The following is a 23,829-nucleotide window of genomic DNA, read 5'->3' as shown; positions in this document are numbered from 1 at the left end:
GAGCGCCTCGATGTCGCCACGCACCAAAGCAGAAAGCGTGCTCAAGTGTCGTCCCTTGCTTGCGGCGGCTCCCTCTGATGAATGGCGTCTTGAGTATCCAAGGACGGTCGGCGATGAGGAATTGACCGTGGCCCTTGGCATGCGAGCGGAGCGGATCCCGGGGTTTGCAGTGCCTGAGTGCCTCGTCTTCAATCCATTGAGACCGTTGAGGTAATGAGGGTATATGACCACAACGGTTCCGTGACGGACTAGGTTGCTTGGCCTCGGCGGAAACAGAACCTGTGTATGTTCCTCTCACAGTGGCTACCTTCACAGAAAGAGGCATGTGCTCGACGAGTACTATGACCACCCGGCCTCTTGTGAAGTGCCGAGGCTGAATCCAAGCGGCATGCTCCTCATCCTACAACGACCGTTCACACGAGCGTAGCCCAGGCTAGAGGGCAGAAGCCCAGAGTCATCCGGGCCTTATCTCACAACACGTCAGTCTGTAACAGAGCAAGACGATACAAAGGCAAGAGCCGCGCTCGCCGCTATTCCGAGGAGCACAACGTTGCGCAGAGGCATGCCGGGCCACACCAACCCCAGCCCCCAGACCCCGAGTCTGAACAGCGGCCTCCCTTTGATCGTCAGTTTCTGCCTCGAGGAAGTGCTCGCCCATTCGGGCTCGCCCGACTACGCTACCGACGTCGCGGACGACTCTGATAGTCGAACTGGTGACGGCCTTTTGCGCTGGGACAGAATGAACAGGTACGACCTTTAGGTGCTGGCGGGGCCAGGGCCGGTTGACCTCTGAGCGGGAAGACGACAAGTGAGGATAGCCGGCCTCACTGGCCGTGCCTTAAGCAGAGTCACGGTGCTGTTTAGCGGATCGTCTGCCGGGCGGATGCGACGAATTTTCACAAGTCGCCGTGGCAAGTCACCAGAACACATGGTTAGGACCTTGGTTGAACTTTAAAACATTTTTCGCTTCAATCTTCTACTTGGACGTCCAGCACGAACTCATCCTCCACCCCGACGCTGACCGCAGTCCCTGCGTGTGCTCTTTCGTCTTGTGTTACGCCACGCTTCCAATCGTACAAGAGCCATGACGGCCTATCAGCAGATTCAACGCTTCCCCAGTGCAGCCGGCTCACCGCTCCTCGAGCCTAGGTAAATACAGCGTGCACGGTTTATACAAGACGGCCTCCTCACGCGTTATCTTACTCAGTGAGCACCTCCTTACCATCGACACCCTCTACAGGTACTTCTTGGGCATCGAGTTCTTCCTCCTCTTGTACAGAAGGTAGCCGACGACGAGGACAACCTGAGACCCGACAATGACGGCGATGAGCTTGCCGTGGCCGGGGGTGGCCTTGACGATGTTGGACGACAGCGTGGCGTGGTGGTCGCTCATGTAGCCCTTGAGGGAGTGCTCCGTGTTCTTCATTTGCAGGTTCAGGTCGGTGCGCATGGCGCGGATCTCGCGCTCGAGGCCGTTGATGCGGCCCTCTAGGTCGTTGATCTTCTCAAGCTTGCGCAGCTCCTGGCGCAGCGAGTCGAGGATCTGCGACGTCTCGGCGTGGTTGTTTTCGGCATACTGGCCGTGCTGGTTGACGGCGCGGAAGACGGTGCCGATCTGGTGGTTGACCGACTGCAGGCGGTTGTGCAGGTCGGCAAACTGCGCCCGCGACGACGTGATGGAGTCGGCGCTGGCGTCGGGGATGGCGTTCAAGTCAATTGGGTCGGCGTCGCCGCTGCGCGGGTTGGTGTTGCTCGGCTGGCCCTGGTTGGACTTTTGCTCGTGTGCCTGCTGCTGCTGCTGCTGGTTCTGCTGCTGGGTCTTTTGCTGCTGGGTCTGCTGGTGACCGTTGTTGCCACCTTGCAGGCTGTCGGACATGACAACCAGCTTGAAGATCTCGAACGAGTCGGGATTGTCGGCGCTCGCGGCAGTGATACCAAAGGTGTAGCCCGGAGGAATCTTAAGCTTGTCGGTCTCGAAGCACAGGCGGCCGTCGATCTCGACCTTGAAGACGCGGTCAGTCTGGCGCAGCTTGACCTGGCTGGGACGGCCAAGGTTGCGGTAGTGATATTGGCAGTGGCCGAAGGCGAGAGCGCTAATATCGCTCTGGGCCTTGAAGTCGTGAGAGCGGTCGTTCAAGAAGCCGCGCACCATGCCACCGGTGCCGCCGTGCCCGTCGATGACGAGGACAAGGCCTTCAAAGCGGGGCGCCGTATAGGCGGAGCTCATGCCAACGTCGGCAGAGCCCCCGTTGGTGAGCCAGATGTTGAGGTTGCCGCCTGCGCGCTCGGGGCCGTTGGCTCGGAAGTCGATATCGGCGATGAAGTTACTGTGCGTCACCTTCTGGGTACTCCAGATGGAGCCGCGCTGGTTCCCGGGCGCGACTGGTGTGAGTATGATTTTGTTGGAGAGGACCTCAGGCTGGTTCGGTTGGCCCTGGAGGACGAAGTTGGGGACGTGGCCGTCATTGTTGGGTGATATGCTGCTGTTGTTAGCCAGAGCTCACAGGTGGGTTGGCGCACGAAAAGCAAAGCAGCTTACCTGCCGGTGTATCCAAAACTGAGCTCGTTGATGAGGTATTGGGCTTGCGTCAGGCTCGCGCTGAGCAAGAAGGCGAGCGTCGAGCTCAGGGGAGCTTGCGACACACGCATCGTGACTGGGTTCGAGGCAGCGCGGTAGCTACCTTTTGGAGAGAGGGATGGGTATCAATTGCGGTAACGAAGCCGGCCGTATTGCCCACAAGGTCGATGAATTTGTATATTATAAAACAACAAGCAAGGTCCTGCAATGCGGGCAGAATGGAAAAAAATAATTGCAGACAACGTCGGGATACAAAAATGCGTGGGCGCGAGATGGTTGGAAACCCGCCAAGTACGAGAGTCTCCAAACAGGGGTTGATGGTGTGTGTCTGTGGGTTGAGGACAGGTTGGCACTAAAAAAGCGTCAAAAACTGCAGCTACAGCTCCTTTGCTCTTGGGCCGCCAACTGCCCTTTCTGGAAGCTGTTTTACGGCGTTACCTCCCGAAAACGAGCCGAGGAAATTGGCAGGAAACAATGGATTAGAAGAACAATGGGCCACCAGGACCGGCGTAGGGGCTTCTAGGCGTATCTCAGGAGGCTCGTGGGGTCTCGTGATCATGGATTCCAAACGTGAAGCTTAGGTTTTGCTTCGCTGTCTTGGAACGGACCCAGAGCCGTTGGCTGGAGACCTTCACGAAATAAAAGGGAGCCCGGTCCACCAACAGCCTGGAACAGCATGGCCCGAGCTGGAATGGGAAGGGATCCGGAGACTCACCGCTGCGCAGTTCCTTGCATCGAAGCCGTAGTGTAGCGGGGGAGCTTCTCAGCTTCTATTGTGGCTGGCTACATCGTGGCTTCCCCCAGCAAACGCCACAGGAACGAGTTCAAGGGTCTTTCCTCCCGTCGCGTCTCCAACGTCGGCATCGGCGCTGGTTTCACCGCGATTTCTGCACGGACCCACCGACGTCAACCCCTGGCTCCTTCTCCAAAAATCCAAGCTGCAGCTCTATGAGCAGGACCCCTGACGAAAGTGAAGGTGGCCTGTGATTTTCCTTCCACCAAGCAACCGAGCATCCGACTGAAGCTCTCACGGCACCGCCCAGTTCAATGCGGACGTCCCCTTAATCGGACCTCGAACGCGCCACAATGGCCGAATCGTATCCGACCCTCACTCAGTGTGCGCTTGTCGCCGGCGCACTCAAAGTCCTCCTCTTCCCGGCCTAGTAGGTGGACCGCCGACGCCCCCAAACCGAGAACCGCCGCAACTGACACGTTGCGCAGCAAATCCACCGACTTTGAAGTCCACCGAAACTGGCTCGCCATCACCAATAGCCTCCCCGTGTCCGAGTGGTACTATGAGAAGACGTCAGAATGGACTCTCGACTACCCCCCCTTCTTCGCCTACTTCGAATGGGTCATGTCCCAGGTCGCAAAGCTGGTCGACCCGGCCATGGTCAAGGTCTACAACTTGGAATACGATAGCTGGCAGACGGTGTACTTTCAGCGATGGACCGTTATCATCTCCGAGCTGGTCCTCGTCTATGCGCTTCAGAGGTGGGTGCCATTACATGGATGTGGCACAGGAGGGACGCTGATGGCTTAGGTTTATCGACTCTGCTACGGGCGCAACAAGACGAGCTGCCCAAGCTGCTGCAATCTCCATCCTTCTCTCGCCCGGCCTCCTCATCATTGATCACATCCACTTCCAGTATAACGGAGCCATGTACGGGGTACTCATCCTGTCCCTCGTCCTTGCCAGGACCAAGTCGGGCCTGCTAGCCAGTGGGTTGCTGTTTGCGGCGCTGCTGTGCATGAAGCACATCTACCTGTACTTGGCACCGGCCTACTTCGTTTTCTTGCTTCGCGCATACTGCCTGTCGCCCAAGTCCATCTTCAGGATTCAGTTCTTCAACTGTGTCAAGCTGGGCGGCGGCATCGCGGCCATCTTTGGCGTTGCGTTTGGCCCCTTCATTGCCATGGACCAGATCCCCCAGATGATCAGCCGACTGTTCCCCTTCTCGCGTGGTCTCTGCCACGCCTACTGGGCCCCGAATGTCTGGGCGCTCTACTCCTTTGCGGACCGTCTTCTTATTTACGGTAGGTTTTCAATCGCCCGTGTGGACGATACAGGCTGACAGCCCCCAGTTGCACCCCGTTTCAACCTTCCGGTCAAGGCCGAAGCGATCAACAGCGTGACCAGGGGACTTGTGGGAGACACGGCCTTTGCGGTCCTGCCCGAGATCAGCCCGCGCACCTGCTTTGCCCTGACGCTTTTCTTCCAGGCTTTGCCCTTGGTCAAGCTGTTCTTCCAAGCGCCGCCCACTTGGGATGCCTTCATCGGAGCAGTCACGCTGTGCGGCTACGCGTCGTTCCTCTTCGGATGGCATGTCCATGAAAAGGCGATTCTGCTGGTCATCCTCCCGTTCAGTCTCATCGCACTCAAGGACCGACGCTACCTGAGCGCTTTCCGACCTCTGGCCGTAGCCGGGCACGTCTCTCTCTTCCCTCTGTTGTTCACGTCGGCAGAGTTCCCAATCAAAACGGTGTACACCGTCTTCTGGCTGATCCTGTTCCTCGTGGTGTTTGACCGCTTGGCGCCGGCCTCGCGGAAGGCGAGATTCTTCCTGCTCGACAGGTTTAGCACGTTCTACATCGCAATCAGCATCCCGCTGATCTTTTACTGCTCGCTACTTCACCAAATCATCTTCGGGAAGCGGTACGAATTTCTCCCCCTCATGTTCACCAGCTCTTACTGCGCGGTGGGGGTGGTTGGCAGCTGGATCGGGTTCATGGTGGTGTATTTTACATCATAAAAAGCAATCTCTGGGCAATCGCTGGAGCGAAGATACTGTAATTAGCTTTGAAATAAACCAAAATCAAGACAAAGACCATGCCGTGGCCGAAACTTTTGCGTGCCAGTGAAGGACCACCAGTTGGCGGAAGTCTAAAAGAGACGCTTGGTCCCGTGGGGGCCCTGGCGGCAAGAGCCAATTAAAGGTCGCGACTCACGTGCCTGGAGGCTGACAGCAGCACCGACTCCACCACAAGTACCAGGAGAGATACTACATTTTGGAGCTAACGGCAGAGCAGGGGGCCGGGGGTCGTGGGCCACTTGGACACAACCCATTGTCTGCCGAGGACAAACGGAAGAGCAAAACAGGCGCATACCAAGCACAGTTTGAGCCATGCACTGTCACAATTGACCAGAAAGACAGCCGTAGAAGGCGTATATGAGGAAATGACTTACACGGAGCCCGGAGACCCGGAGTGGCCGTGACCGGCGACCCGGGGTTGATATCACGACGTATCTGCTTCCATGGTTGTCGGAGATACTTTCAAGAAATCAAAATGGAACGGAGAAGCAGCAAAAATCCTCCTGGACATTTTAAATCACCTCTAAAGGTGATATGGCGGCGAAACGGTGCCCATCCGGAGCTGGTCCCGAGGAGGCGAGTGTCGAAAAACGACCTACCGAAAGAGGCCGGACGCAGCACAAGACGTATTCCGATGTAAAACGATCAAATCAATGTCTCCCTGGTTGATTTAGTGCTCAATCGAGAGCCCTGGCCGTGGCGAGCTCAACGAGTACAAAGTCGCGGGTGGTCGACGCGGTTGTGGGATTCCCGAGTTGGACGGAGTCGTGGCGGGTGGAGGAGGGTGAGGAGGCCTGCGCAGCGCCTGGGAGATGGGATGCGGAGGCACCGTGGGCCGAACGGGCCAAGCGGGCCAGGACCGCTTTTCACTGGCGCCCTTCCTCTTTTTCCCTTTTCCCTTCCTCCCCAAAGCTCACCACTTCTTGTTTTTTTCCCCTCGACGTTTCACCCACGACTCGCAGGCTTCGCGTTTCCCCCATTCGCCCGCGACCACAACCACGAACATCAATATCGCCATTTGCACCCCCATCAACCGTGCCCGACACGTCTTCTGCGAGCCGTACCGCGTCCGCGAGTCTCGCGTGTAAGTGCACCGCCGACCCGTCCTCCCCTGCCCGACACCACGACCGCGACTCCGCTCTCTCCGGCCGCGACCACAACAACGATCCAGGACCACCACAACGCGCTTGACTCGACTGGTCAATGTTACTCGCGGTTCTCTAGCAACATCTATATTGGCTAAGACAAGGACGGCTGGATTTCAGCCCGCTGCGCATTCGGACCTCGACTCAGGACCATGCCATTGTAGCCCACCGCCACCATGGTACGACCTTCCTACGCGCTTCCAAAGGTCGCCGAGCACTGACGTAGGCCATAGGTTCTTTTCAAGCGCAAACCGGTGCAGTTATTGCCTCCCAAGGACGTCAAGGATGACAATGCAGAGGTTCGCGAAGTGACATTTATAAACGATGCGACGAGTACTGATGCAGGCCCTCAGGTCTGGCACATCCCACAGACCGGTGAGGTCTTTGCCCACTATGAGGACTACCTCAACAGGTGAGACGGCCTTTCCCCTCCCTCCGTGTCTCTATAGGCGCTCGTGCTAACTTGGTGCAGAATGGATTTCTACAAACAGGTATGTCCCCAGTAAAGTGGGGCTACGGGCCAAGACTGACTCCAGCGCGTAGCGGCGGTTCATCTGCCAGATCACAGGGCACTCAGGCCTGACGTTTTTCGAAGCCCTCAAGAGCGAGGTCAGTTTCGACAGTTCCAGTTTCGCGTAATTCGCTAATTCTGGTGCAGCTTGCTGGCGCTGAAGAGGTCGAGCAAGCATTCCCCGAAGCCCTCAAGGGCCCGGTTCTGCGTCGCGTCCAGTTCCAAACGGTCTCTCGAATCGATGCGCTCGTCGATATGGTGTTTGAGGAGTTCAGGGCTGATTACTACCCCGGCGAGGCTGTAACGGTCAGCACGGCAGACGGTGAACGGCTGCAGGGAGTTGTTCGAGAAAAGACTCGGTTCGGCGGCAAAGTGCTGCCTGACGGCACGCAGACCGCTCCCTACACGCGATACACGGTCAGCCTCGAGGATCGGCCTGGCGTTGAGGCCGTGGTCGACGACGACCACATCTTCCGCGATCGCAAGATCTTCACAAAGTCGGTTCTGCGGTCGTTCATCAAGAAAACGGTGACGCGCGAAGCCTGGAACGGCGCGCCGTGGCTCGTGAAGCACGACGTCGCGTCACAATATCACATCGACTCACGGATCCCGCCTCACCTGCGATACGATACCAAGTTAATGGAGCGAAAGCAGCTGCAAGCGCAAAAGCGAGCCAGCCACACCCCAACGCAAGACGCCCAAGGGACGAACGGCGTCAACGGTGCTATGCAGAACGGCCCCGCGCGATTGCCCGAGTTGAAGCCCGCGCCGAAGAATCAGAAGGGCAAGCATCAGTCGCCAGAGTTCCCGCAGGGTCAGAACGGATCGCCAGGCATGCTTGGAGGTCCTGAGGCCGGCATCTTCCATGCGCCGCCGCACAAGAATCCCTTCCAGCTGCCGCTCAACTTCCGGAACCAACCCCTTCCGCATTCGATGACTGCGCCCGAGCCTCCACCACCCCCACCTCCTCCCAAGTACCCCATCGAGGACCTCCAGGTGCCGTTAAGGGAGGGCGTCGTCAGACCGCCGTTAGCATTCCTTTGCAAGGACTCTCCAACCAGCTCTGACGTCGCTGTGAATGGTAGTGCTGGCTTACGCGACAAGCTGTCGATGAAGTCGGTCGGCTCGTTTTTGGAGACCTGGGATACGCTGAACGTGTACTGTGAAATTTTCAAGCTCGATTCCTTCACGTTTGACGACTTTGTCGAGGCCATGTGTGTTGCATCTGAGGACACGACCGTCCAGATGTTCGAGGAGATTCACTGTGCGGTTCTGAAGCAGATCGTCAGCGCCGAAGCGGACGGCGGCAAAGTGAATGTCCAGCTGCCCGAGCTGGACGACGAGGAGGAGGATTCCGAGGAGGAGGACGAGGAAGAGGAGACTAAGGAGCCGACCCCTGAGAACGATCGCCCTCCTGCGAGGGCCACTCGAAGCAGCCTCGCTAAAGCCGAGGCCGAGAGGTTACTTGCGGAGGCGAGGGCCGCCGAGAAGGAGAGCCAAAATGTGGAGCCCGAAATCAAGCACCGCGCCGAGGACTTGCTCGAAGACTACGACTGGATCGAGGAGCTCCGAAAGCGCAACTTTCAGAATGGCGGTTGGGAACGCATCATGGTCGGCCTGCTGCACCAGCTGTCAAAGAACGAGCGACTCGAGGAGCGGTGCGAAGACCTGCTCGCGCAGCTGTGCCCTCCGGATGTGGATCCCACACAGGATACCGTGCGGGAACACTACGCCAACCTCGATGTCAACTACCGGGTGCAGGCGCTGCAGATCGCCTGTATGCTCACGACGCAAACCAAGGCCATGCGCACCTACATGGAGGAGTGCAGCGAGCAGATGACGGCGTTCCGCAAGGAGAAGATCGACTGGCAACGCCAGAGGAAGCAGGCGTAAGCGACCCCGACCGTCGTGAGAAGACAAGTACTGACATTTCACAGGATCGAGGAACTGCGTGCCCTCAACGACCAACGCAAGATTTTGCTTCCTGAAAACATGCCACCATCGCCACCTCCCGAGCAGAAGGTGGATGAAGACATCAAGATGACCGACGCAGACGAGTCGGCAGCGGACGCTGAAGACGAGGTGCTTGACTCGGACGAAGAGGGCGCTCCGCGCAGGAATTTCCGACGCGCCAACGACCGCGCCGCAGAGAGGCAGCGGAAGCGCAAGGAGGAGAAGGAGCGGAAAGAGAAGGCCGCCGAAGCCGCCAAGGTGCCCAAGCAGTCGAAGCAGTTTCTGAAGGTCCTAAAGGATATCCAGAAGAAGGAGGACCTCATCAAGAAGTGCGAGGAGGAGATTGCGGTTATTGACAACGACTTGCGCGAGGCCGACTGTGGGCGCACGCGCGTGCTGGGCAAGGATCGCTTCTGGAACCGGTACTATTGGTTCGAGCGCAATGGCATGCCATACGGGGGTCTTCCCGACAGCTCGACCGCCGAGGCCGAGTACGCCAACGGGTGCATATGGGTACAGGGCCCCGATGAGCTGGAGCGTGAGGGCTACATCGATACCGACCCCGAGTACCAGGCCGAGTACAAGAGCAAGTTCGACATGACGGTGCCCGAGCGGAAGAAGCTGGAAGAGGGTGCCACCAGCGTTTTCAACGCTCACCAGTGGGGCTACTACAGCGAGCCAGAGCAGGTTGACGAGCTGCTCAAGTGGCTGGATCCCCGCGGCTTCAACGAACTGCGGTTGAGGAAGGAGATTGTCGCCTTCAGGGACAAGATTGTACAGCATATGGAGAACCGGAAAAAGTACCTTGCCGCCGCGGAGCCGGAGGAGCCGGAAGAGAAGGAAGAGAAGAAGGACAAGAGGCGGGACTCGAAGCGGATGAGCACGAGAGGCCGCCACCACGAGCCAACGCCCGAGCCCACAAACTACCGCTGCCTCGCGTGGGAAAACACCACTGCGATGGAGGAGCTCGGCCACCTCCACTCGGAGCCGCCGCCGCCGCCGCGTCCCAAGAAGCAGACGGCCAAGAAGAGGCAGGCCGTCGAGCCGTCGCCCGAGCCCGCGCCCGCGCCAAAGACGAGGCGTCGCAAGTAACGTACAAATATTCCGAACGAGGGCTGCACATGGCAGCCCGTGTTCACTGTAATTACAAATATTTGCGCATGACGATATAAGAAAACACCTGGTGCGGTACGAGCCGCCTAGATAGACTTGGGTGGAGTTTGAACTGAACGGGTTTATTTGTTGAGGTTCGGTAGAAGACAAGCGGTGTTCTGGCAAATGAAAAGAAGAAAATGGTCACTCCACACACGATAACGGAGGAGACGATCTCGCTTTTTCGCAGCATGGCTGGCGATGGTTTTCAAGCATTGGGTGGTTCTGGGCGGCGGCGTGCGGTCTGCATATTAGCTACATGGACTATGATTATAGACTCTCCAAAAGAAACATTCGATGGCTAGTGGGTTCGTCTGGTTGCCACGAGCTTGCAGCCGCCACTGAATCACTGAACGTGCGTGCCAAACTCTTCCCTCGATATCCAGTACAGTTCCTGACGTCCCGTTCAGTCGAAGATGCGTCGTATCGAGGGCTCAGCTTCCTCTGGGATACGCGCGGTCACTGCCGAGGTCAAAGTCCATTGCTGTGTCACCAGAGGCAGCCAGCCAGCCAAGTCGTTCGACATCCCAATCGTAACCACAGTACATCGACACACTTACACGCCCTGCCGCTCCGCTGCGACACGATATTCTCTCGCCACCCCCATCGAAATGCAGATACTCGTCTGCAGTATTGGACGAAGTGTCAGCCAGGTGAGCCATCTTTTGACCTACCCTCTGAGGGACGTCGTCTTGAGACACGATACAGCGTGGATGCCAACCGCCGACGTTCGAACCATCGCCTAAAACCTTAATAACTGGCTTTCCTAGTATAGTACAGTTAACCGCTTCTCCATGGGGTAGAAGTGGGTATATTGTATCAAGTTCTTGGAGACGCAGCAGCGTTGGAGAGACTTGGTGCTGTAGAGCTGCTGATTGCGGGGGAGTTTGTGAATGCTTTCAGACTGCCCGCCCACCATCCTCGATGTTAGCATGGTCTTGGCTTCAAGTGCCGATCCGTTTTGAGGGCGAACCCGGGGTAATGTCGGCCGAACAAGCATGCGCTGGCTATGAGACGGAGCCATCAATGGAAGACATCTTCGAAGCGGCGTCAGAGTTACTGGGGCTGGTCCCGGATCCCTGTTGTCTCGGGCTATCATTGCGATGGCCTCATGCGTGGTCTGGGGTGAATCCTTGGCAGCCCGTTCCGTAGAGTGTAGCTTAAAGGTGAACGCATCTTTCCATCCCGCGTCTCATGCCCTTAATGGAGATCAGCAGCAGGAGTCGTCTGCTCTTACCCGTTGTCGCTGCTTCCGTGTTGAATCTCCTTCACTCAGCGCCCCGTCGCTTGACATCTAACCTTACCGAACATGACCACAGAAGACAAAGCAGGCAGAGCCTTTGAGCACGCCGACGATGCAGTCAAAAGCCAGGGTTTGGGCCCCAAACATGCGTCTCTCGACGCCGCTGCCAGGGGACAGGGTGTGTCCGGCTATGAGACCCTGACGTTGTGGGAGACCATGAAGGCCTTCAAGCTGTGCTCTGCCACCTGCTTCGCAGTCTCATTCAGCGCCGCGACGGACGGGTATCAGATCGGGTGACTACAATCGCTACCTTAACCCTTTGGGCACGACTAACACCCTCAGCATCAACGGCAACATTATCGCCAACCCAGGCTTCGTCAAACAGTTCGGTAGCGAACTGACCGCCGCCGGCGAGCCCAACCTCGCCGCCCCGATTCTCAGCGGTTGGAGCTCCATCATGTCCGTCGGCCAGATCATCGGTATGACCACCGTCCCCTTCTTGTCGGACCGCTTCGGCCGCAAGGGTGCCATGTACTGGTATTGGTTCGTGCTATCCATGAGCATCCTCTGCGAGTGTATAGCGAGGACCTGGCCTGTCTGGCTCATCGCGAAGTTGCTTGCCGGCATCGGCGTAGGGTATCTTCAATCCACGGTGCCGACCTACATTGCCGAGGTCGCACCCACGCGCATCCGCGGGGGCCTGCTGCTCGCGTACAACTTCTGGTTCGCGCTAGGGCAGTTCTTCGCGCCCGTGGCACTGCAGGTCATGTCCAAGTACGCCCCCGAGGACTGGCTGACGCCCATCTACACGCAATGGAGCCAGATTGGGCTGATGATCATTATATACGCCCTGGTGCCCGAATCCCCCGCCTGGTGCGTTACACGCGGCAAGCTGGACACAGCCAGGAAGAGCTTGCGCAGACTATACAGAGACGTAGAAGGCTACGACCTTGAGCAACAGCTGCAGCTCCTTGTCATCACCGTCGACCACGAGCTCGAGGTCGCGCGGACGCAGAAAAACGTGCAGTGGTACGCGATATTCAAGGGCGTCGATGGGCGGCGCACCATCACAGCGCTCTGGACGCTCATGACACAGCAGTTTGTGGGGTTAACACTCTTCTCGACGTTTGCGTCGTACTTTTTTAAGCAGGCCGGCATCAAGGACCCCTTCCAAGCGACCTGCATTACGTCCGGCATTAACATCGCCTCGGGTCTAGTCTTGATTCTGCTCGTTGACAAGGTTGGACGCAGATGGATATCGTGTTCCGGGACGACGCTGTCCTGGCTCGCGTGTGTGGCGATCGGCATTCTCGGGGTTGTGCCGAGGCGCGGCCCAACTTTTGTGCTGCTCGTCCTATTTGCTTGTCTTTGGAGTGAGTTGTCTTGATTTATGGATGATGTGCATTACTGACGTGTCGTAGACATCGGCATGACCGCCAACGGAGCGACAGGCTGGGGCTTCATCGGCGAGATCTCTTCCCAGAGGCTCCGGCCCTATACGGCTGGCTTCGGTGCTGCTTCGACAGCTTGCGCAGGAGTTTTTATGAATGTGCTGACTCCCTATAGTAAGTTTGTTCCTCGTCTCGGCAGAGATCAAAACTGACGCTTCTTAGTGGTGGACGGCAACCGCTGGAACTGGGAGCTGCGCACGGCATTCTTCTACGTGGGAGTCGGCTTGTCATTTGTGGTTGTAATGTGGTTCCTGATACCTGAGACTAAGGGGTATGCTCATCACATTCATGACCGTTTGGAGTTGCTGACGTTGAAACAGTCGTTCATCTGCGGAGTTGGACGAGTTGTTCGAGAGCGGGGTTAAGGATTGGAGGTTCCACAAGACCCAGACGGCGACTGAGCGGCTCATCAATGCCAATCAGGTTCAGGAAAGTGCAGAGAAGAGAGGTGTCTAATCGTATGTTTTCAATACATGGTTAAGGGTGTGTCCAGTGTGAGCGAGTAAGAACGACTGACTCCTTCGTCCGGTTCCGAGAACTGTCCCAGGGATTGGCTGCGGTCGTCGCTTCCGCTTTCCCGGTTATTTCATTACGGTAGACAAGATCAGTCTGTAACAGGGCGTTCATCTGAATATATACAGTTGCTGAGCTGCAGTCATTCCATCAGCCAAGTGTCCTGAAGACAGCTGGTGTGATCACTCGAGTCATCATCTGGCAGTTTCCGTGCCCGTATCAAAAGGTTGGCTTTCACTATTTCATTGGTCCAAATGGGGCTTCCTTCTAAATGATGAGTTGATGAAACGTATGAGTTTCGATTGTGGCAGCCAGTGCAGCCGTGCAATTACAAGCACTTGGCCGCTTTCTCCTATGCGCCTTTCGTGTATCAGGGCTGATCGTTGTGGTATTGGCCAGCGCCATGGGACCTTCCATCCACAGGCACATAAGATGCAAAAAAGTGTTGTATGTATTGAGACAAACGGATTTCTTCATGGCAAGGCCGAGGCACTCTCCTTGGTTATCGAAATGCAACGCTATTACCGACGGGCAAGGGCCCGCAGTTCTAGCGATATTGTACTGTCAGAAAGCACACTTTCTTACGAGAATCGAGCCAGTCCCAAACTGATCGGAAGTTTGAAAAGGGATGAACGGACTGCCAGATTCTGTTAAAAGTTTGCCTGTAAGCATCAGTTTAACAGATGCCGTCTCTCAGTGGCGAAGGCTTGGTGATGGCTTCCTCGAAAGACACAATCCCCCACTGACGTCATTGGCTAGAGGACCCCGGTCATGAGGTCTGTGCGGGGAGGATGCGCTAAGCCATCCTCGCTTGTGGCTCCACTTGCCTCGCATTCCCTATTGGGAAACCGAGGAAACATGCTTGGCTGGTCTTCCTCGCCTTAGACGTCCATCCATTCTATCAGCAATCATGTTGGTGGCTTAAACTTGTCTTTATCGCAATCTTCATCAGGGGGTTTCTCTGTTGGCTACGCTGGTTGGCACCTTGGGATCCAGCAGTCTCATTACGACCAGCATCTAGCGACATCCTCTGAAGGAAGGAGGGGGCTCTATCAAACGACACGTATCTAGATCACGAAGTTCTTAGTCTACTCATGCCGGAACACCTCTCATCCTCCCCACCAGGAGCCGAATCTCTGCCCCTGAGGTTCGTCAGCTCTACACACCCCGAACCGAAGAAGAAGGTGGCCCACAAGAAGAGCAGAGGGGGGTGTACATCATGCAAGAAGAGGAAGGTGAAGGTGAGATGCATCCCCTTGGCGACTGGAATCCATCAAGACTCACTGAGATAAGTGCGACGAACTGTACCCCTGCAGCAACTGCCTTAGACGGAACGAAGCATGCGTTGCGTCGCCAAAGCCGTCGAGCCCCGGGGCCGGAGACTCACTCCCAGCTCAGGGGCTGCTTGACACCTCGGGGCCTGTAAACCTCTTGCACATGGAGCTCTTCCACCACTTTCAGCATGCGACCATCCCCACACTCTGCTTTGCAGAGATCTGGCCATCCGTCATGCCGCTGGCATTTAAGGAAGAGTATTTGATGACGGCCATGCTTGCGGTCGCCGCACGGCACCTCAGCATCCTACGACCGCAGGAAACAGCCTACTTGGAAGCGGCGATGGCCCTCTTGTCCCGCAGCTGCGCAATTTTCAGCACCGTGCTTGACCGCAGCGACAAGTACGACCCGCTGTTCTTTACGGCGCAGCTCATTCACTATCTCACGTGGAGTAATCTGGAGTTTCTCAAGGACGAGGGTGTCTCGGACAGCCCTGTGCTGGACCTCTCGTGCGACCAGCTTTTCCTCCTCAGTTCTGGCGTGAGGGTATTTCTGTCGAGATCAAGAGCACAGGGTTCCGACAGTATCTTTGCCAAAATGTGGCAGAACTCCCAGTGTGATGCGCTTGATCTTATTGTCACGGAGCAAGGGATGGACCGTGGAAGCATCGTCGAGGGATTCATGAAGCGTTACGATGAGTTGACACCCGTCGCAAGCCCAAACGGTTCGCTTGCAGAGGTGACTAACACGGCTCCGAACGACATAGAACGTGCATCTTTCCGGGGCATCGTCGATATTTTGTCAGTCATCCTGGCCCTCTGGAACTATCGCGAGACCAGCACTCGGTCGAGTGAGAGATCGGACCTGGAGCGCTACATCCTCGCCTTCCCGCTGTTTTGCTTCGGGCCGTTTCTGGACATGATTGTCGCAAACGACTCGAGGGCTTTGCTTGTGCTGTATCACTTTTACCATACCTCACAGTTGCTTCTGGGGGACAGAGAGACCTGGTGGGCATCAGATCGGATGAAGACTATGTCGCGTTTGATCAAGCAAGAACTGACAAGGCGTCGTCTGGAGACCTCGGTAGTGGGACTGGGTTCATAGATGGTATGCCTTTATCACGTCGGCCTTTCCCATCATAATATTATTGTGATTCACCTCAAGCCGGCATGCCGCAGTGGACGTAGGCAAAGAGGTTAGGAGTGGTCGTTTATTGAGCCTCGTCGCCAGTCCGTGCCGCAGTTCCCTCACCATGAAGATCAGAGTCCTGATGCAAGCTGTATCCAACACGTCCGTCACGTATTCCAAGAACCTCGGAGAGTGCCGAGGGAGATTGCCAGCATACAACCAAAGCCGGCTGCGTGCCGTTCGCTCCACAAACTTGACTCGCACACACCCTGGCTTACATCGGTGGTAACACTGCAACCGATTGTAGCGAAGGGGCATACGGTCAACTTGCTGCACGGGCGTTTGGCGTGACATCGCCGGAGGCTTCCAGTCTTGCGCAACAAGCGTCAGTGAACCAACCCACTTTGCCAGGCCGAAGAAAGACTGGTGCGGCAATGTGACCATGGAATGCTAAAGAATGCTTTTCGCAGTACGGACCAAACAATGCCATCCCTCGTCGAAACCCACATGCCAACCGCCATTAGCAAGGGACGCCGAACCCCTCATCTTGACTTGCCTAGGTCGCGTTATAAATATCCCATGAAAAGACCTCAACACCAAGAATGCAGCGCCGAAGAGCCGGCCCCCACCCCCCTGCTCTCAATGCATTGTTGGTACTTTCTGCATTCATCCCGAATAATTCTGGTGGCTTCAAAGCTCCAAAAGGGGCAGCTGAAAAGAAAGCAAGGGAGCTCTCTCAACACGGTTAGCGCGGGGGCCGTAGCTCGACACCACCGCGACCTGCCGGCCTAAAACTCCCTCCTGAAACTTCGATATGCGATCCACATTCGCGGGGTCCAGACTGATGGCCCTGCGAGTTCGACTTCTTTAGCTTCTGTTAGCTGCAGGCTGTAGTGGCTGGCGGGGACAGCGTTTGCGGCTGCGACGTGGTCAGGTACGAGATGTCGACGTAGCATGCTAATGCGGTAATGTTCATTCTATGGGGTATCAAAACAACCTATAAAAATTTTGGCTTCCCATCACAGTCTAAGCCTACGGCCTGTAGCTCGTCCACAATGTTCTCGTAATAATCCCAGGAGCTCCCAATGCCAATCTAAACGGGCTCTCCGCCTGCTGAACCCTGTTTGGCGATCTCGCCGGTATGTACGGCGGTGGCGGCGACGGACTACGGGCGGACGATACCGTGGGGGACGCCGGCGGGGCCCCCTGGAGGTAATCGCTCAGCTCGTTAGTGTCCATTCCAGGCCTCGTGGCGTCCTGACGTGCGTAGGTGGGCTCTGTTGAAGCCTCCTGGGATGAGACTGTACTGGTCGGTGACAGCGGGCTGACCATCGTGTATTGGTGCGTGGGTGCTTCGTCTCTCCGCGTGCCATTGGAGGACGCCAATTCGGCCAATTCGAGGTCGTCCGAGTCGCTCACTGCGCCAGCTACAGCCCCAAGCAGGCCGTCCGTCTCGTCTAGTATCGCGAGTTCCTCCCGGTTGACGCGGCCCAGATGGGGCAATTCCACCGAACCCTTCAGGTGCGCCCCGAGTCTCATCATGGCGAAGGCGTCCAATGTGTCGGTCCAAGTGGGCAGGCTGTAGATGTAGCAGACGAGCACAACGAGGGCGATGGCTTGCGCGCTGATGAGCAAGCTAATGGCAACTGTTGCCCCAGGGGCGTAGCGAGGCGCGACAAAATTGGTGCCGGTCAAGTTGTAGATGGTCCTCGCCGCGTCGTTCGAAGCGGCGTCTCGAAGAACGGCCGCATTGGAGAGGTACATGCCGACGCCGAGGGTGCTCTTTGCCACCTTTTCAAATTGAAGACCCTGAGCTATCCTGAACAGTGTCTCTGGGAGCTCCTTGAGCGTGCAGCCTTGATAGACTGAGGCAAACCACGAGTCGTATTCGTCGTTCTCGGAGTTATAGGGCAGTTGCCAGGCGCTGAATGGAGCTTCCAAGGCACAGGCTTTGCGCGTGGCATTCTGGATAGTGCTGTTGGAAGCGACGTCGTCTGGCAACTGTTGATCTGGGAAGCTCTGCCTCAAGAAGTCGACAACAACTTGGGGATACGAGCCATTTCCGAAGAGCGCCTCGGCAGTTGATCGCAACGGACCTCGCAGTGAAGTCCAGCCAGCGTACCGGTCACGGTTCCAGTCGTCTTGAGAGCTGTGCAGTGTTAGCCAGAGCTTTTGCGGCGGCTAGTTGTTCCACTCACTCTTTGGTGATGAGGTTACCCAGCCAGTCGTAGTCATGAAAGTGGGCCATGTCCTCATCCGTGGGCCACTCATCGATGAGGTCCGAAGGACGGGACCCTGTGTGCAAGTTGCCAATCTCGAAGAACGCCCGCGTCGTCCTGGCGACGCACTTGATGGTGACGTTCTCAGCTGGCTCCGGCAGAAAGTCCTTCGATTTGGCTGCCTCTGCACTGATTTGCGCGTCGATGAAGAGGATTTCCTCGATATCTTGGCGACGCCTCGGTGGAACGCCGTTGGCCGTGTTCGTATAGCTGCCTGGCATACATGTCCGCAATACAATACCGAAGCCTTCGAGGGATGTTGCGTAGCCATCGCAGCTGGCGGGAAATTCATCGCGGCTCGCAACCTTGCAGTTTGCGAACGAGCTAAGCCGGATGGAGTGCTGCCTGAGCGGACCTGTTGTCGCCCCCGAGGGTACCGCTGATACCCAGAACGAGTCGTTGTACATCTGGTTCTCTCCCGTCGTGAAGCTCCGCTGCGTATCGCCGTCTCGCCATAGGTTCTCTTGGATGTCTGATGAGGTGATGTTGACCATGTCGCTCCTGACAGCCCTGACGACGAACGGGGCGTCTGCTTCCCTGAGTAACACCGGCTCGGCGTCCTTGCTGACTTTCTGGGCATGGTTCCCCACACCGTCGCAGGTCCGATCCCACTTGCTCAGGTGTCTTGAACTGTCGCAGGGATACACCAGGCGGCTAGACACCGGCATCAACACCGCTTGAAGGGGTGGTTGCACGGCAGCTGGTCATGTTAGCCCAGATCAGCGAGAGGCATAGTCCGGCTTACTGAGCAAAAGTAGACAGGTGGCCAGCAGCAAATAAGACGACGACTCGCCGCCCGAGATGAAGGCCGTCCACTTCAGGTCTGAGATGGCAAGCAGTTGTCGGACAGTAAGTGACTGCTGCTTAGACCGTCGCTGCGAGAAGACGACTGCGCCATAGGCCAAAAGTGTCGCAACACATGGCAGAGCAACGACAGCCGCCAGGGTGCCCAGAAACGAAGAGAAGACCAACCACCGGCGGTAGTTATCAAGGTCATGTTGCATGATTATCCCCCAAGGGTCGGAGGTCGTTCGCTGGTTGATGACGCATACGCAGAGCCAGGGAGCCACCAACAACAGAAGATAGGCAGTTAGGATGTAAACGGGCCGCCGAGCGTAACGCAGAGGTTGCCGAGACATGTCGGTCGGCCTAGAAGCCGTATATCTTGGCGGTGGTCGTTCAGTTGAAGTCGGGTTCCTGTGCATCGTGGTTGAACGGACGTTCTTAGGAACCAAAAGAACGAAAGATTGCACCAGGAACTGACGAAAGGAAAAGACAATGGTATTATGGCATAGCGACGATGGCTCGATTGGCTGTTTGGCGCCTTTTTAGTTTGCCGCGAGGCGTTTGCACGGTCGCCAAGGGTTGGCTGACGGCAGCTGACCGCAGGGCGAAAGCTTGCAATCTCCGTGCGAGCCCAGAGGGAGGAATTTGGGTAGGAATGTAGTGATGGGGCGCAAAGCATCCTCCAGGATGACAACCTACCACGAATGTGTTTCTTTGAGAACAATCCACGCGGGAACTGGCATGGCATTTGTGGGCGCCAAAGGAGGCAGTCTGCAAAGGGAGGGATTGCATGGTGTACAATTGCACTGGGGCAAATTATGCGGATATCGTTGTTGCTGAGGAATTGCCCCTCACTCTCCAACGTTAGAAGGATAAGTATCCAATCCGTACGTTTCGTTAAGGGAGACGCGTGTGACGACTTGCTCGTCCTCCATGCGAACCCAAGTCTCGACCGACATTTCGGGGTTGTCGCCCTTTGTGAAGGAGAGCTTGATCATGCGAGCGCCGCGGTTCCACGTGCCGTAGCCGCCGTAGCCCGTGTGCTTCGCGAAACAGAGGAATGGGGCCTCAGCGCCGAGTCCAGCTGCATGGCCCGGCCACGTCGAGCACCACGAGTCGCCGTGGTCGTGTCCGACGTAGACGCTGTGGAGGCCCTCGGCCTCGAGCAGCGCCTCGATGAAGGGCGAGTCCTCGGTGCCCTGACCCTGGATGGCTAGCGGGCTGTCGGCATTCAGTCCCGGGAACTTGGCGGGGTCCAATTCGGACTGCTGGGCTTCGAGAAATACATGCGGCGGAATGTGGACAAAGGCGACGCTCGGAATGACGCGGCCGTGCATCTCCTTGAGCTCGTCGTAGGTATTGGTAAACCATTCGGCGGTCTCGGGGGCAACCCAGTTTGGAATATCGTCCATGTTATCGGAATCTGTCTGATAGCTAGTGCCGCCCCGGCTGTCGAAGAACCACAAGAGCAGCATGGGATCTTTCGAGTCTCCCTCGTAGACAGGGACGTAGTAGTTTGTGATGCCCGGCAGCTTGTCGCCCATAGAGGTCGTGTAGCAAAGGTCGTAACCCTTTTCTGCGCGGAAGAGTTGCTCACGATCCAGGTTGTGTTTGGAGTCGTGGTTTCCGTAGACGGAGGCCCAACGCTGGTTTTCCTGAATAAGTGGCTGCACAATCTGGTCAATGTAATTTGTCGAGTTCTCCTTGTGAGTGTCCTCGCCCGTGATAAGGTCGCCGTTGAGGACGACCAGGTCTGGTTGCTCAGTCTTCATGACCGACTGCATGACTCGGGTGGAGTTGACGTCCTGGTCTATGCCCCAGCCGAATTCCTGCTCGCCAAAGTGCAGGTCGGAGAAGATGGCGATGATGTAGTCGCGTTGGGAGGACACTTTAAGCAACGGTTTGCTTATCGAGGGTTCCGTTAAGGGCCACTTGCCAGGCGAAATCTTGGTAATCATGATGAACATGGCGGCAAAAGAGATGGTGAAGACGAGGATGAGCTGGCATATCCTCTCCAACAGTCGGAACGACGACTGTGGGGGACGCGGCCGAACCGCCTCTTCCAGCTTCGAAGTCGGCATCGTGTGCTTTGGATAATCGCAAGACGCCGGTTGTGGCGTCGGGATCCGAGAAGCACAGCGGGTGTCGAGGACGGGTGCAGAGGGTCGAATGACAAGCAAAGGAGGGAAATTTGGGAGAAACAAAGCCACGCGACAACTTGGGGGACCAGCCAATAAAAGCAAACAAACTTGAATCGGGTACGATGCGTGAAAGAAAGATGATGGGAATTGGATGAAGACGATGTCGGGCAGAAAAGACAGTTGGATTGCTGAAGCTGGTCAGGAGCTTGCTGCTGGGATTCCAAGGGCCAAACAATCCCAAACAGAGCCAAAACGGGCCCACTGTGGCAGATGCCGTTTTTGGCAGGGTGTTCCACAAAGCCCGGGGGCCCAAGCTAACGAGGAAAGACGAGACGAAGAGGCGCAGAAACACCTGCAGATTCCACTGCTCAGTGCAGGCATGACATCGGAACAAACGCTGCAGTTTCCCCGCGCCCAGGGGTTCTCGTCTGTTGTTTCCTGCCGCCTCGCCTCATCCAAAGAGCTGCCAACGGCCGAACATATGGAGACGACCTGGAGAATACAACGTTGAGGAATCGAAGACTCTCAGCGGCTTGCCTGTGTTCAGAAGGGGCCGACTGCAAGCCTTGTCAGAATGTTGCAGCTGTTGCGGGCGGCCCGGGGGAAATCTGCCCGAGTTGACGAAACTTTGTTCTTTGACACCTCGCAGGATATAGGGTGCGTCTGTGTTGGTTTAGTCTTTAGAAACAAAGGCTCTTACCTACCCTGCGACTTGCGATACAGCAATGTCCATCAGCCTGCGCAGTCAATGACGAGGCTTCATGTCGACATCGATCGTACGCGTCTTCTGTCCTCTCGACGCGCCCTCGGCTCGCGATGCCAGTGATGAATTGCGTCAGCCCCGGCGTGAGACACACGAGGTGGAGGCGGAGGTGCCCCTAAGGAAGGGGCAGCTGCACTGTAACTTCCCTCGATTCCCCTGCCCCTCCCTGCAGCGAAGCTCCTGGTGGACGATAAAGCTTTCGGTTGGAAGGTACCGTCATGGGTCTCTGTTAGCCACATAGACGAATTGTGTCGGCACCACTAACGTCCAGCTCCCCTTATCGGACGCACTACATGGCCGCTTCCCCGCCCAACCCAAGCTTTTTCATAGCTCCAGCAACAACTTAATTGACCTTCCCGTCTGGTCCAAAGAGCCCACCTCTGTGCGAATGATGGGAATCACAGTCGTCATCTCTAGCCAGCTACCCTGGCCTATCTTGGAGAACTTTTGCTGGTCCCATTGCGTGGTCCTCGCCGTTAGCTTCCGATCTGTTTGATTGATAAGTCAAGTGATGCTCCCCTGCTTGTGACCCTGAACTTCACCCGCCATCTCCGCGACTTTCGGCCCCAGGACCGCCGCATCCTGAGCTTCATGACACGATGCCACTCCCTCAAGCCATCCCCTCGAAAGAGGCCGACATCTACCACGACACTTTTCAGGTCCCGCCTCCATACGAAGTCGCTGCCTATCCCCGCGTCCGGTCCCGCCGCGCCCTTGTTCGAAGCCTCATCTCGTTCCGTGTGCTTGTTTGCATCTTCGTTGGCGGCCTCCTCGCCTGGCATACCTTTCTCCTCGAGCGAGAGTCCGAGCTCCGCGATGTTGCCCAACATGCATCGTCTTCCACTCATCTGACTCGCTTCGAGGAATCCGTCAAGCACTGCGCCGCCCTCAAGACCTTCCCTGAGAGCCCCAAGCCGGAAACCCGCAAGTCCAACCCGCGATGGAACTCTGCCCGTGGACAGGACAAGCCGGTCGTGCTGCGCAACATGACCTTTTTCGACGGAGAGTCCGTCGCCTCCGAGCCCATGGACATCAAATTCGAGAAGGGGCTGATTACTGAGCTTGCGACGACGGCCTCCAAGTCCATCAGCTCCGACGGAGTCACCGAACACGACTTGCACGGTCGGTTCGTAACGCCCGGCCTGGTCGACATGCACTCGCACCACTCCTCCAGCTTGTGGCCAGCCCTCCCCATCACGGGAGATGAAAATGAGGTGAACAAGGCGTTCGGCCCACTGACCCCTTTTATGCGCATCCTCGACTCTTTGAAGGCATACGACGACGCCACCCGCATCATCATGTCTGGTGGGATCACCACCTCGCTCATCCTGCCGGGGTCTGCCAATATCATGGGCGGCGAGGGAACCGTCATCAAAAACGTACTCAAGGCTGGCGAGCTGGGCGAGTACGTCGTCGAGGAGCTGCTTCTTGAGCACAACATTCCGATCGAGGAGCGCCACCGCTACATGAAGCTGGCCTGCGGCGAGAACCCCAAGCGTGTATACGACCATACGCGCATGGGCAACGCCTACATCCTGCGTGATCAGTTCGCCAAGGCCAAGGAGCACTTGCAGAAGCAGGACGAGTACTGCGAGGGCGTCACCACCATATCGGCCCGGTCCGACGAGCTGAAGCACCGCTTCGTCAAGGAGAATGGCGACTTTCCCAGCGACTTGAGGCTCGAGTCGACCGTGGGCATGCTGCGAGGCCGAGTCGCCATGCAGAACCACTGCTACCTTCCAGAGGATTTCGAGACCATGCTTCGGGTCACTGGGGAGTATGGCGTCCGGGTCCGGGCCTTCCATCACGCCCTCGAGGCCTGGCAGGTTCCCGAGATGCTTAAGGCGTATGGCGAGTACGTAAGAACTGTGTTATGCGGTGGGCTCTGCTAACGGGATAGAAATGTTACCATCGCCACTTTTGCCGAGTTCAGTCTGTACAAGTTCGAGGCCTACGCCCCTAACCTGTCCGCCGGCAAAATCTTGAACGACCACGGCATCCCGGTTGCGTATAAGAGCGACCATACCGCGACAGAGAAAGTGCCTATTTCATTGAGTTAAGAGGGATTGGAGAATTGAAACTAACGTTTTTTTCTCTC

At 56.9% G+C, this 23,829-nt stretch overlaps 9 protein-coding genes across 9 annotated transcripts; 6 read left to right on the top strand and 3 right to left on the bottom strand.

Moving 5' to 3' along the window:
* Positions 1–562: 562 nt before the first annotated feature.
* On the top strand, positions 563–812 carry ColSpa_08167 (uncharacterized protein; the record flags this gene model as incomplete). The annotated part of the gene is given in 2 exon segments (XM_049274379.1): positions 563–747; positions 761–812. 2 exon segments carry the CDS (start codon positions 563–565, stop codon positions 810–812), a joined length of 237 nt encoding a protein of 78 aa, XP_049130336.1.
* Positions 813–1,234: 422 nt separating this feature from the next.
* On the bottom strand, positions 1,235–2,649 carry ColSpa_08166 (protein EMP47; the record flags this gene model as incomplete). Its single annotated transcript, XM_049274378.1, has 2 exons — positions 1,235–2,480; positions 2,540–2,649. The coding sequence occupies 2 exons, from the start codon at positions 2,647–2,649 to the stop codon at positions 1,235–1,237; spliced, it is 1,356 nt and encodes a 451-aa protein (XP_049130335.1).
* A 1,015-nt stretch (positions 2,650–3,664) lies between these two features.
* On the top strand, positions 3,665–5,331 carry ColSpa_08165 (dolichyl pyrophosphate Glc1Man9GlcNAc2 alpha-1,3-glucosyltransferase; the record flags this gene model as incomplete). Its single annotated transcript, XM_049274377.1, has 4 exons — positions 3,665–3,741; positions 3,800–4,072; positions 4,122–4,615; positions 4,664–5,331. The coding sequence occupies 4 exons, from the start codon at positions 3,665–3,667 to the stop codon at positions 5,329–5,331; spliced, it is 1,512 nt and encodes a 503-aa protein (XP_049130334.1).
* A 1,381-nt stretch (positions 5,332–6,712) lies between these two features.
* ColSpa_08164 (imitation switch two complex protein 1) lies at positions 6,713–10,092 on the top strand (the record flags this gene model as incomplete). The annotated part of the gene is made up of 6 exons (XM_049274376.1): positions 6,713–6,742; positions 6,797–6,948; positions 7,009–7,027; positions 7,080–7,145; positions 7,195–8,936; positions 8,985–10,092. 6 exons carry the CDS (start codon positions 6,713–6,715, stop codon positions 10,090–10,092), a joined length of 3,117 nt encoding a protein of 1,038 aa, XP_049130333.1.
* Positions 10,093–11,461: 1,369 nt separating this feature from the next.
* On the top strand, positions 11,462–13,302 carry ColSpa_08163 (MFS transporter fmqE; the record flags this gene model as incomplete). Its single annotated transcript, XM_049274375.1, has 5 exons — positions 11,462–11,688; positions 11,738–12,768; positions 12,817–12,960; positions 13,009–13,117; positions 13,167–13,302. 5 exons carry the CDS (start codon positions 11,462–11,464, stop codon positions 13,300–13,302), a joined length of 1,647 nt encoding a protein of 548 aa, XP_049130332.1.
* A 1,566-nt stretch (positions 13,303–14,868) lies between these two features.
* Positions 14,869–15,738, top strand: ColSpa_08162 (uncharacterized protein; the record flags this gene model as incomplete). The annotated part of the gene is made up of 1 exon (XM_049274374.1): positions 14,869–15,738. One exon carries the CDS (start codon positions 14,869–14,871, stop codon positions 15,736–15,738), a length of 870 nt encoding a protein of 289 aa, XP_049130331.1.
* Positions 15,739–16,794: 1,056 nt separating this feature from the next.
* Positions 16,795–19,180, bottom strand: ColSpa_08161 (uncharacterized protein; the record flags this gene model as incomplete). The annotated part of the gene is made up of 3 exons (XM_049274373.1): positions 16,795–17,911; positions 17,961–18,717; positions 18,787–19,180. 3 exons carry the CDS (start codon positions 19,178–19,180, stop codon positions 16,795–16,797), a joined length of 2,268 nt encoding a protein of 755 aa, XP_049130330.1.
* A 498-nt stretch (positions 19,181–19,678) lies between these two features.
* Positions 19,679–20,908, bottom strand: ColSpa_08160 (putative inactive serine/threonine-protein kinase scy1; the record flags this gene model as incomplete). Its single annotated transcript, XM_049274372.1, has 1 exon — positions 19,679–20,908. One exon carries the CDS (start codon positions 20,906–20,908, stop codon positions 19,679–19,681), a length of 1,230 nt encoding a protein of 409 aa, XP_049130329.1.
* Positions 20,909–22,330: 1,422 nt separating this feature from the next.
* On the top strand, positions 22,331–23,791 carry ColSpa_08159 (uncharacterized protein; the record flags this gene model as incomplete). The annotated part of the gene is made up of 2 exons (XM_049274371.1): positions 22,331–23,586; positions 23,632–23,791. 2 exons carry the CDS (start codon positions 22,331–22,333, stop codon positions 23,789–23,791), a joined length of 1,416 nt encoding a protein of 471 aa, XP_049130328.1.
* Between the last annotated feature and the right edge of the window lie 38 nt (positions 23,792–23,829).

Source organism: Colletotrichum spaethianum (genome assembly GCF_022836535.1).
Source record: "Colletotrichum spaethianum MAFF 239500 DNA, contig21, whole genome shotgun sequence".
In the NCBI taxonomy this organism is placed as follows: Eukaryota; Fungi; Ascomycota; class Sordariomycetes; order Glomerellales; family Glomerellaceae; genus Colletotrichum; species Colletotrichum spaethianum.
The sequence above is the reverse complement of the archived record's forward strand: the minus strand, read 5'-3'. Positions and strand labels throughout refer to the sequence as shown.